We start from the raw sequence: 12,710 nt of genomic DNA on the forward strand, positions 1-12,710 counted from the left end.
GAATACCTCTAAAGAGCTGAGACTATCAGTAAATGTAGATTATTAATCCAAATCTATATATATTGATGTTCTTAACTCAATCCTTCAATGTTGAGATACATAATTGAGAACACTCATCGGACAGCCAAAATGAACAAAAAAAATTGTTTTTATCATTCAATTAAACTGTATGAAAAGTAGCACATTATTGATCAAACAATATCAGAAAATGAATAATCTTCGAAATAAGTACTTCATTTCTCATTCATCATACTTGGTCAGAATAAATAGCAATAATTTTCCGAACACTTCAAATAAACCCCAAAACCTGTCTTGTTATCCAAAAAAAATCAATCTGAATGTCCTCAGTGTGTTTGTTGTTTTTATTGCTGTTGCTGCTGCTGATGCTGTTCCTGCTTTCGCATTCGATTTTGACATTTCTCAAAACGTAAGCGTACGGTTATATGCGTACAAACAACCCCCGTACGCCACACACAAAACAAAACACTCACACATGCACACGCCGCACGAGCTGCCTTTCGTTGCCACTGCAAATGTATTTATGCAACACCACCACCTTCACGCATACAGTCACACAACGAGAAAAAATGTAGATTTTCTTCTTTCTCCCATACTGCTGCTGGTGTTATTATTATTATTATTATTCATCGTCTCTGGGCCTAGCCCCAAAGCCAAGACGACGATGGTGTTCCTCCAGAGGGCACAAAATCACACCGTACACCGTCCAAGTGGAAACAAAACCGCACAAAACTAGGGTCCGATCCCGTGAGGGACGTGTCGTTACGATCCCGAAGGCACTGAAGGACGCAATTCGCAATGAGAAACCGATTTCTTCACGCGCACGGAAACAGAATTCACACGCAGTGTGGATTCGCACGAACAACGATTCAATGGCCTGAATGAATGATGTCTGACGACTGGCTGCACCAGTAGCCGATGTGTGTGAATGCTGGAAAAACTCGACGGTGTCGATGCGTTGGTCTCGCTCTTGCGCACGGCTCGACGGATATTGGCCTCTTTTTCTCGCACGTGCAGTAGGATTCATTCATGTCAAGCGCTGATACACTGTGAACTGGAGAAAAAGCATTCCATCGCATTTCACGGTATACCACTCCCCTTACTCAGAGACAACCACTGGGCACATATATTTGTAAAAATAATGAATTCCTATTCAAAATGTAATGTAAAAAACTCCATCCTCTATTTCGAACAATTTCTAATTTAAAAAAAAATCGGACAGTTTTATTTTTTCATTTATATATGAGGGGCTCAGAATGCAAGGGGTGTAAGTGACTTGATCGATTTTTCTTCATCAACTTTTTATTCAGTTAATAACTCAACTGCAAAAACGTTCCAATTTAAGTTTTCTATACAATCCGATAGATGAGGTTCTGACCTATCTTTCACATTGTCAAATACAGCTGGGAATGTATTTGCAGCTAAGTTATGACCGAAAGAGAGAGTTGATGTAGAGAAATCGATCAAATAATTACACCCCTTTCATTCTAAGCCCCTCATATAAGACCAAACAATTTTTCCAAGAAATCTGATAATGGATTATGAATATTCTATGATCAAAATTTATTGGAACGCAAATTAATTAAACTGACAAATAGTAAGTCTTTGCCGTGAATACAGGAATAAATCTAATACCTTCTGCCATTCTCATTTAAAAATCCTACGCTAAAAATATATAAAAACAATATTTATTTGCTTTCAAATTTATACAGAATGTTTTTCTTAAAGGCACAGAACTATAAAGTGAAATAAAACACAAATAAGTTGTGATAATTGCCGTGATCACCATGGCTTCATTCGGAACATAATTCTTTACCACGTTTTTCTTGAACACGTTGTTCTGTCATATACTTTTTTTTCTAGTGCCTACAGTAGAACCCGGATTATCCGAGGAATAGTCTGGTAAAGTCAGCGCGGATAACGCAATAAAGAACTAAAAATATGGTTCAAACACAAACAAAATTCAGCATGAAAACTATGTTTCATCAATACAGAATTCATTAAAGTACAGTGGAACCTCGATTATCCGCGAGCGGATGATTCGTGGTGCGGATTATGCGCGACAGCGAATTCCATATGATGCCACGAGAATTACTACGAAGCTCGTTTTCGCGGATAATCGAAGTTCCACTGTGTTTTGATTGTACAAAACAACGATATTATCAGTGTTAGAATATGGCAGTTTTTGCTTCCGATCAGCTGCCAGGATTCAAGCTGGAGAGGATACAATATCGTTGCTTGCGTATAGCCATGGGGTGTTTGCATTCGACACATACGATGAGTCTCGAAGTCTTGGCAGGAGTATCTCCGCTTACTCTTCGGTTCACAGAATTATCTTACAGATCTCCCATCCGTTACAAGATCATGAATCCATTGGTGATTGATAACTTCGAAAATCTACTCCTCAATCAAGTTTTAAAAAATCCATGAAATCCCAGATCATCTACGCTCTGATTTTATTCTGCCAATATTTTCGGCAGAATATGGAAAATTTCGATCTGATAAAATGTTCTTTACTGATGGTATATGTCGCTGAGCTGGGTGCGACATACTACGCACTAGGGATCATTGAAACGCTGCCCATCGACCATTATTTTTGACGTAGGATAACGTCTTTCGGGAACATATTGGGGTACAAATTGAAAATCGAGAATCGAGCACATCGCGAAAATTGTCCAATTTCAAACGCTTATTGCTCAGTCATTTGATGACGGATTGATGAAATTTTTGCGTCAATCGATTTCGGCACTCCATAACAATTTTTTATATTGAACAAAATAATATATCATTAAACTAACTATCAAACAATTGAAAAATCTCAACCCCTATCCTAACGGAAATACCCACTTCTGATTGGTCGAAATTGACGACACATGCGGCGGTTCCCTAACAGAGACATCAAAACCAAGCTGCCTGATGGAAATCGGCATTGCAAATACATGAAAGTCGGGGGCATTTTTATATTGCAAATAAGAAGAGTGATACGAATAATTCTAGCAAAGAAAATTTAAATTTGGAACTTTAATGTTGGTTGCTTCGTGAAACACCATATCAATGTCCGATCGTGTATTGTGAAAAATTTAGCACAAGGGTAGGTGTAAAATTGTATACGATAGCCGTTGTGTTAACCCTTTCCCGTACAACATAGAGTCTCACTACATATAGTACATATAGTATTAGGTGTACATATAATATTAGGTATTGTTAGTCCAATTAAAATTCGCATTGGGTTGAATAAACAATCAGAAAGTAAAAATTATAAAAGAAAATTACCTTTCCCATTTCAAATATATTTTCGCTATATTAAAGTAACATGGTTTTACTGATAAGAAAAATTGATAATTGTGTTCGGTATTAATAATTATCTTATATTACATTGGTGATTTTTTTTTCTTTAGTTCATCAATACATATCACAAAAGGCATCTCGTCTAGGATCATAGAGGGCGGTTCTCATCATATCTCGTTCCACTTCGGTATCCTTTATCTGACAAGCACCAACCAACGACTGTTTTTCATCCTTCTGTAATCATCACCCTTTAGACACTGGTGGAATGAACAAACAATACCCAACAACCAAACAAAACGGTCCTTTTCAGGTCCACCTAATCATTATCAAAGAGTTTAACGATGTAATTATCCAAAATCAACAGATAACCTAACGGAATCCTACGTCAATTATGCGGTCGTGTCTCGGACACAACCCTCCTGTGACTTTTTTTCAGACAGTCTCAGCTCAAAAGAGGCAATCCGCTCAATGAAAGTTGATAAACGCTCATCTTATTTCCTCACAAAAAAAGACAATTATTGAGTGTTTTGGTCGAAAAATTATTCACGATCACCTTAGCATGGGGACCCCCTTTTTGCTCGATTCCGGGGAATGAGAAAGCGGACTCGCTAGCTCAGGTGGGCGCTTCAGAAGGCACACTTTTTGAAAGGCAAATTGCTTATAATGAATTTTTTCACACTCCTCGTCAGCACACACTCTTAAGTTGGCAGCGCATGTGGTTACACAAGATTATCTCTAAGGTCTCGACTAGTGCATGGTTCAAGGGATTGAATGTAGATCGTGATTTCATTCGCGTGATATCTCGGCTTATGTCCAATCACTACAACCTAAACGCGCATCTCTATTGCATTGGGCTCGCAGCAAACAATCTTTGTGATTGTGGCGATGGCTACCACGACATCGAGCATGTTGTCTGGTCGTGTATCCGGTTCCATGCTACTCGCTCTCAGCTCTCTAGAGCACTGAGAGCACAAGGCAGACAATCGGATATCCCCGTCCGGGACATCTTAGGTAGCCGTGATCTTCTGCTTCATGTATACCTGTTCCGATTAAACGCCGATGTCAACGTTTAATGATGCTTCCTTCGTTGTGTCCCTGTTTCATATCCCTCCTATCCGATCAATGAACTTTTACTTAGTCGCGGCAATACATACACACACTCTTTACAGATACACGGGCCGAAGTTTGTGCAGTCCACTGATGATTCAACAAGAGCTAAAGGTTGTACCGCTCATGACAACTCTACACGAGCTGATGATTGCGCCGGCTAGTGATCATTCTATCCTGGATTCCTCGAGTCGAGAAAGACGCACCACGCTAGATATGGAGTCAGACCTGGGGGGCGTTGCTGATTAACGGTCAGCTGCATCCCAATAGGAAGTATCCCGTATCGGACACACGTACAGAGTATGAAGACTGCAACATCCCAATTATGAGAACACTTGTAATACAGTAGAACACACATCATCCGCGAGCGGATGATCCGCGGTGCGATTTATCCGCGAAAGCGAGTTCTATAGTAATTCTTTGAACCTACCCTAAATTTGACAATGAGTGTAGGTTTTTGTTCTCGTTTTGGTCAGGACTTAACACATTATTTGACTACAGGTGTACGCGACCTTACAGATGGATAGTTCAATAATTCCTGTATTGATAAAACATTGTTTTCGTACTGAGATATCTTTTTTGTGTTTGCCTCATTTTTAGTCATTTTTTGTGTTATCCGCGATTTTCGTAATCCGCGGTGAGCTAGCCTGACTATTCCGCGGATAATCGGGGTTCCACTGTACTAACCTCGAGCCAACCGCGATTCACATAAAACATCCACGTCACGCTCACGTTCCGTCACGTCACGTTACGCCAGTTATTCTTCCATGCAATTCATATTGAAGCATTCACATACACCAGCAACGGCAAATCGAAGTTGCCGTTGCCGGTGTATGTGAATGTTTGCATAAGAACTGCTTAGAAGAATAATTGACGCAACGTGACAGGACGGAACGTGAACGTGACGTGGATGTTGTATATGAATCGCACTTAAATCTTGAATTTTCATTGTAAACGCACGTTTTTCATCCATCTTACTTGGAAGTACAAAAAAGTCTTTTGCAGTTGTGTCAATAGATTTTATTTACTCAAACATCGTTTATAGACACTGCTTCCTAATAAGACCCATCACTTACCTTCGGACGCTTCCTTACAGATTTTTCTACCAATCCAATCGTACTGACTAGTCTCAACATCCGAGTCACTGCTGGCTTCCGAATCGGTAGACTCACGATAGGATCCTAAGCCTGGCAAAATGCCAATTACTTGCATGGCACCGCTTTTTATCTTTTTGTTAGATGCTACCTTTTCACGAGCAACTGCAATAAAGCTTACACTCATTGATTGTTACTCGTTAACTCGAATAAGAATGCAAGTACCATTGTTGGTTTTTTCATCTGATGCAATATGTTTTGATTGAGTTATTTCTTCACTTTGCTGTTTGTCGTTCACTTTATTATCAGCAGAAGTGCTGGTCGCTACTTCGTCATGTTTCCGTTTCTTCACAACCACTGCAGACAATATTTTTTTCTGAGACATTCTATTGGAAACAAGCGACGTTTTTGGGGGTTTTGGTTTGGATATCTGCTGTTGTATTTGCTGCAAATTACTTAATTAAACTTGTTATTCAATGTAAAGTTTAATACTCAACTCACGTCATCCATTTGCTTTTCATGCAGTGAAGCAACCTTCTGTCGAAATTCGGACATTTCTTTCTCTTCATCGAGTTGTGCTTGTCGCTCGGCCTTGAGCTTGTTGTTATCTACGAGATCGAGAAACTCTACCTCGTCGTCGTCCAATGTTTTTATCATGTTTTCTGCAATGGAAATTTCCGATTCACTGCCGGCAACCCGAATCGTAATGTCCAATACATACTGAGTTTGTGTGCCTCCTCGTATTCAAGATCTTTCTTTTGCTTCTGTTCCTGGAGCCTATCATATAACGATCGTGAATCGTACTCTTCCTCCGGAGCCTCTGTAACAGTATATAAATTATCAAAGTAATTATTATTCTAAGTTAAAGTTACCCAGCGGCTGATCTGCGGTTCGCACTTTTTCCCATTCTTCCTGTCGCCTTTTACGGGCTTCCACAATCTCCGTTTCCGTAACAAACCCACTGCTCATATTGAAGGATAGATCGTTGACTAGGGGAAAACTTTGTTTTGGCAAACACGCTAAGTTGTTTGCTTACAATAGCCAACAATTAAAATATTATTGAATTGATTATTACTGAATAGCTGAACAGTCTACCACTCCACCAATGTTTACTTTTGTGTTTTGGTCATAATCGGGGATGCCAGGTTTGAAGAGACGTCTTCATTTTGAAGACATTTGACCTGCTGTGAAGACATTTGATTTGTGAAGACATTTTGAAGACAATATGAAATATGTGAAGACATTTCGATATGTCGGTTATTGAGTGGTATTATTTCCATGACATTCTAACTATTGGCCGAAAATATCGTCAAAAGAAGTAGAGCTTTTGTCTTTTGTTTGCTTTTTTATCATTATCACTTGTTCACTTCTGTTCTGTAATTCTGTAATTAGTAATCAACGGAGACTTTTGTCTCGGGGTTATCAACTTGCTTTTTTCAAATTTTTTCAAGCAGAAAATCAAAATGCATATACAATGTATTAAACAACAATTCGACTTTTACTACAAATTCTAGAGAGCTTCCAGCAATCTGAATGCATATGAATGCCCCTAGAAACATTAGTTCATTTGCGCTCGAGAATTCGAATGATTGTGACATTGTATTTTTTTAATTTTTTTTTTATTATACACAAATCGAAGGTTTTCCGGTTAAATACCGTTTCAATAATTAGTTTATGGATATGGTTTGAGTTACAACCAAAACTTCAAAGCTAAAATAAACAAATTGAGTTATCACAGTTCCGTTTTTTTGGAAGAACTGGGTCTATATTACCTCAATCAACGGTTTATCAAGCTAATTATTATTTTTAAACTCATAAAATTTATTTCGCAGTTGCGCAATATATTCTATGTTCACATTTATTGAAATAATCTTCAAAACCTAAAAGTATGTTTAATAAAATGCGCTGTATAACAATACCAATTTAAATAAACATTGAATTAGCTATTAAACTTTGCTCAAAAGTGTGTTATGGATTTTAGTTTCATCCGATATGATTGTGAAGACATTTGAAGACATTTTTTCGTACCATGTGAAGACATTTTAAAAAATCACATGGCATCCCTGCCCACAATTCGTTTTACCTGCCAAGATCGGGTCGATGAAATGTCAACAATCGACCTCAAATGCTGCCACCTTGCAATCGAGTTATCGACCTTTCATATGCATTCATCGAACAACTTGACGCCACTTTTTCGCCAACATGTGCAAGGCGTCGACCTGCTTGCAGCGCTGCTTTCAGCACTGCTTGCTGCTTGTTTGTAATCCCACAATTCGTTTTACCTGCCAAGATCGGGTCGATGAAATGTCAACAATCGACCTCAAATGCTGCCACCTTGCAATCGAGTTATCGACCTTTCATATGCATTCATCGAACAACTTGACGCCACTTTTTCGCCAACATGTGCAAGGCGTCGACCTGCTTGCAGCGCTGCTTTCAGCACTGCTTGCTGCTTGTTTGTATTCCCACAATTCGTTTTACCTGCCAAGATCGGGTCGATGAAATGTCAACAATCGACCTCAAATGCTGCCACCTTGCAATCGAGTTATCGACCTTTCATATGCATTCATCGAACAACTTGACGCCACTTTTTCGCCAACATGTGCAAGGCGTCGACCTGCTTGCAGCGCTGCTTTCAGCACTGCTTGCTGCTTGTTTGTATTCCCACAATTCGTTTTACCTGCCAAGATCGGGTCGATGAAATGTCAACAATCGACCTCAAATGCTGCCACCTTGCAATCGAGTTATCGACCTTTCATATGCATTCATCGAACAACTTGACGCCACTTTTCCGCCAACATGTGCAAGGCGTCGACCTGCTTGCAGCGCTGCTTTCAGCACTGCTTGCTGCTTGTTTGTATTCCCACAATTCGTTTTACCTGCCAAGATCGGGTCGATGAAATGTCAACAATCGACCTCAAATGCTGCCACCTTGCAATCGAGTTATCGACCTTTCATATGCATTCATCGAACAACTTGACGCCACTTTTTCGCCAACATGTGCAAGGCGTCGACCTGCTTGCAGCGCTGCTTTCAGCACTGCTTGCTGCTTGTTTGTATTCCCACAATTCGTTTTACCTGCCAAGATCGGGTCGATGAAATGTCAACAATCGACCTCAAATGCTGCCACCTTGCAATCGAGTTATCGACCTTTCATATGCATTCATCGAACAACTTGACGCCACTTTTTCGCCAACATGTGCAAGGCGTCGACCTGCTTGCAGCGCTGCTTTCAGCACTGCTTGCTGCTTGTTTGTATTCCCACAATTCGTTTTACCTGCCAAGATCGGGTCGATGAAATGTCAACAATCGACCTCAAATGCTGCCACCTTGCAATCGAGTTATCGACCTTTCATATGCATTCATCGAACAACTTGACGCCACTTTTTCGCCAACATGTGCAAGGCGTCGACCTGCTTGCAGCGCTGCTTTCAGCACTGCTTGCTGCTTGTTTGTATTCCCACAATTCGTTTTACCTGCCAAGATCGGGTCGATGAAATGTCAACAATCGACCTCAAATGCTGCCACCTTGCAATCGAGTTATCGACCTTTCATATGCATTCATCGAACAACTTGACGCCACTTTTTCGCCAACATGTGCAAGGCGTCGACCTGCTTGCAGCGCTGCTTTCAGCACTGCTTGCTGCTTGTTTGTATTCCCACAATTCGTTTTACCTGCCAAGATCGGGTCGATGAAATGTCAACAATCGACCTCAAATGCTGCCACCTTGCAATCGAGTTATCGACCTTTCATATGCATTCATCGAACAACTTGACGCCACTTTTTCGCCAACATGTGCAAGGCGTCGACCTACTTGCAGCGCTGCTTTCAGCACTGCTTGCTGCTTGTTTGTATTCCCACAATTCGTTTTACCTGCCATGATCGGGTCGATGAAATGTCAACAATCGACCTCAAATGCTGCCACCTTGCAATCGAGTTATCGACCTTTCATATGCATTCATCGAACAACTTGACGCCACTTTTTCGCCAACATGTGCAAGGCGTCGACCTGCTTGCAGCGCTGCTTTCAGCACTGCTTGCTGCTTGTTTGTATTGGTTTGTTATTGAAAATGAAAAGGAAATACATTGATCGATTTTAAACATATTTATTATTATTCAAATCCGACTGAGTACATTGATGAATACCTCCTTGCCCTTGATGACACAGATATGTAGCTGAGGAGGATTCTTCAATGTGCGTGAAGCACGGGGTCTCCGATGGGGAAAATTGCTCGAAATACTATCGATGGCCAGGTCCTGCTGCGGTTGCTGTTGATGCTGTTCCCCGGAATAGCACCCTGGACTAAGAGGATACTGCTGCGGGAAAGCTGATGCTGTTGGCTGGTGTGACAGAAGTGGAAAAAAGCAATGTGGTGATAAGGGAAATCATCTTTCTCATTCGCCGATTGATTGAGTCGGATGTATTCATAGCTGAAACAAAATAAAATGATCAGTAAGTGAAAAGCAGAAATGAATTCCCTACTCACCAGTTGTATGATCCGGATAAAAATGCGAACATTAAAATATCATGCGAATACGTTCGCTTACCTCGCCTATTTTCATTCTACTATACTACGGAATCAGTGCATTCGGGTTCCTCCGGGGTGGTAATTCAGCTGAGCAAGTTGATAAATACCTCCTTGTCGTTGAGTTTTCGTGTCTGAAGAGGATTTTTGAATGTGCGCGAAGCACGGAACCTCTAATGGGGAAAGTTCTTCGCAATACCATACCATGGTCAAATTCTGCTGCTGCTGTTAATGCTGTCCCCCGGCATTGCCAACAGGGGTTGGAGGTTACTGCTGCAGGAAAACGGATGTTGTTGGCTGCTGTGGTAGAAGTGGAAATCCGCACTGTGGTGATGGGAGAAATCATCTTTCTCACTTACCGATTGATGGAAGCAAACAAGTCGAATGTATTCATAGCTGTTAAGACAAGATAAAATAATTAATAATTAAAAAGCCGAAATATATTTCATACTCACCAGTTGTATGATCCATTTGTTTTTGTTTGAGATGACAGTTTAGCGGAGTGGAAAAAGGAACCACCAGTGATGCCATTTGGTTTGTTTAATTATTCAGTATTTTCGACTAACGAACTATCCGCGTTGACGATATTGGGGAATAGGCATGACAGTATGGATTTGCAGAAGGAATGAATACACTTTTAAAATGAAAATTATGAATGAACATGATTTTTCCTTAATCAAATTAGTACTCTATGTAAGTGAAAATCATCATTGCCTGCAAGTGGTGAAAAAACGTCATAAAAAAATATGTTTTGAAATAATTTTATATTATAATGACAAGTTTTTTTGAGAATATCTGAACATCTATAGAAAATAATTCAAATTAAGGTCATGACAACGTACTTTAAGTAGAAAAAATTATGCCAAGAAAAAAATTTCATACAAATTTTAGCAAATATAAACTGATTCTGGCCGACTAATATGATAGAGAATAGTTTGCCTCATACAAACTAATGCCGTATCTAGATGTCGATACCTAATCGTCGTCATCGTGAATAGGTAACAGCGTTACGGTCGTTGTTAGGTCGATGTTTTTTTCGTCGATTGGATTGTGGGTGGTCATAATCAATCATAATAAGCTAGGTAGTGCGGACTGAATCAAAACGGCTGTCAAAAAAGATCCAATTGAAATGTCAAAAAAGATCCAACGATCAGGAGTGTTATTTTTCTTATGATAATCAACACTATAAAAAAGGTATTGTTATCAAAGGCAAAAATAATTAAACTTTTAAGATGAACGAATTACATTTTTCCGTCAATTGTTTAATCGACCATTGCATTTCTGAAAGAGCATCTCATATTGCAAGGCATCAGAACTTGACATAATATCATAACCTACGAATAACGCTTAGTTCACTCCAAGATTTTAATGTGGGAGCCAAATTCGACATTGGCGAGTTTTGATACATACATACATATCAATAGTGAAATGTTTTGGGGACGTTTTTTTTCTAACGTCGGTGAAAACAGCTTTGCTAATGAAGCTGGCCAAATGAAATCCACGTAATTATGATCCGCTAGTGCTGGTGATTAATGTAACGGTGAAGCAATCTGCGCTTCGTGTTGATGATGGACTTAATCTTCTGAGTCAACTACCGGCTTAATAGTGGAGAAGGCATTACGGTTTCTCACGAGGTTTCCTTTCCGGTTGAAATGTAACGATGTATTTGTATCAAAATAATCCTGAAAATATGTATGAAAGGTTTGATACACTTTTGGTTTTCAATCATTCAAATGTCGTACTTACTCCACAGATACGGGAACCATTATTCGGAACTAGTTTGTCATCTCCGCAAAAACCGACCCAGCGCGTCTGTAAAAACGTTTCTGAACGCGTTTGTAAAAACGTTTCATTCGTATTCAGGCAGCCTTCACTGAGTAACGCATTTTTAATGTCCACTTTCCCAGATATAATATTTTTCCGAACGAAATAAAAACAAACGAAGTCACAGTCACGTAAATGTTTACTCCTGCGTTTTGAAAACATTCGATGAAAAGTGGAACGAAGAGTTGCCAGATGATTTTTAAAAAAATATCTGTAAAAATATGTGAAAGTCTGTTAAAAATGTGGAAATGTCTGTTAAAGTTACGGATCTGTAGAAATGTCTCTTAACGTTGATTCTCACAGATTCATTAATACTTTGTACATCGCAATGCACGTAAGATTGTTTTTTGTATATTCTTGTATACTTTGTATATGTGTATTTTGCATATATACAGCCATTCCATGTCAAATCGATATAGTGGTTCTCAGATTATGATGAAAAGTGGTAGTTTTGTTCTTTATCGCAAAATATTAGACCCGTATTTTTTTATTTTTTCGTTAGGATGACCATTTCCATTTTAGGGTGGTCCGAAAAATCTTTTGTTTTTCCCCACTGAACCGATTATCGACACATCTAATTGAAGCCAATTAGCTAGCTCTTTATTAAAAAAATATTGAACTCGCAAAAAAATGGATTTTATTTTCGTAATGATCGATTGTAGTTGTTTTTTACTGTTTTCGTGGCTTTGGACTAGAGGGTTCTATATTTTTTCATATTTTTCTAGAAAGCTGAGGATGTTTTACATGACATATTTCGGTTTCAGAGACAGTATTTTTTCATTTTTGAGATATAGTTTTTCAAAGTTAACCGGTGGTCCGAAAAATCATGTTTCCCATTGAGAACCACTTTAT

General features: G+C 39.3%; 2 protein-coding genes and 1 long non-coding RNA gene across 10 annotated transcripts in view; all 3 read right to left on the reverse strand.

Moving 5' to 3' along the window:
• LOC129767952 (rho guanine nucleotide exchange factor 11) overlaps window positions 1-916 on the reverse strand; it is a 286,719-nt gene extending 285,803 nt beyond the window's left edge. For 5 of the 8 annotated variants that reach the window (XR_008741601.1, XM_055769269.1, XM_055769270.1 and 2 more), the window contains exon 1: window positions 492-916. The gene's annotated coding sequence lies outside the window, so the exon portion shown is untranslated. The remainder of the gene's footprint in view (window positions 1-491) is intronic. The other 3 variants (XM_055769267.1, XM_055769265.1, XM_055769264.1) reach the window with 3 other exon arrangements.
• A 4,494-nt stretch (window positions 917-5,410) lies between these two features.
• On the reverse strand, window positions 5,411-6,697 carry LOC129769217 (PSME3-interacting protein). Its single transcript, XM_055771323.1, has 5 exons — window positions 6,380-6,697; window positions 6,229-6,327; window positions 6,009-6,169; window positions 5,733-5,952; window positions 5,411-5,672 (listed from the first exon to the last, which is right to left on the reverse strand). Exons 1-5 carry the CDS (start codon window positions 6,474-6,476, stop codon window positions 5,482-5,484), a joined length of 768 nt encoding a protein of 255 aa, XP_055627298.1. The 5' UTR covers window positions 6,477-6,697; the 3' UTR covers window positions 5,411-5,481.
• A 2,921-nt stretch (window positions 6,698-9,618) lies between these two features.
• On the reverse strand, window positions 9,619-10,522 carry LOC129770098 (uncharacterized). The gene is made up of 3 exons (XR_008742032.1): window positions 10,490-10,522; window positions 9,996-10,430; window positions 9,619-9,939 (listed from the first exon to the last, which is right to left on the reverse strand). It is a non-coding gene; the product is annotated as an uncharacterized LOC129770098 (long non-coding RNA).
• Between the last annotated feature and the right edge of the window lie 2,188 nt (window positions 10,523-12,710).

The sequence above is a fragment of the Toxorhynchites rutilus genome, chromosome 2, assembly GCF_029784135.1.
Source record: "Toxorhynchites rutilus septentrionalis strain SRP chromosome 2, ASM2978413v1, whole genome shotgun sequence".
Taxonomy (NCBI): Eukaryota; Metazoa; Arthropoda; class Insecta; order Diptera; family Culicidae; genus Toxorhynchites; species Toxorhynchites rutilus.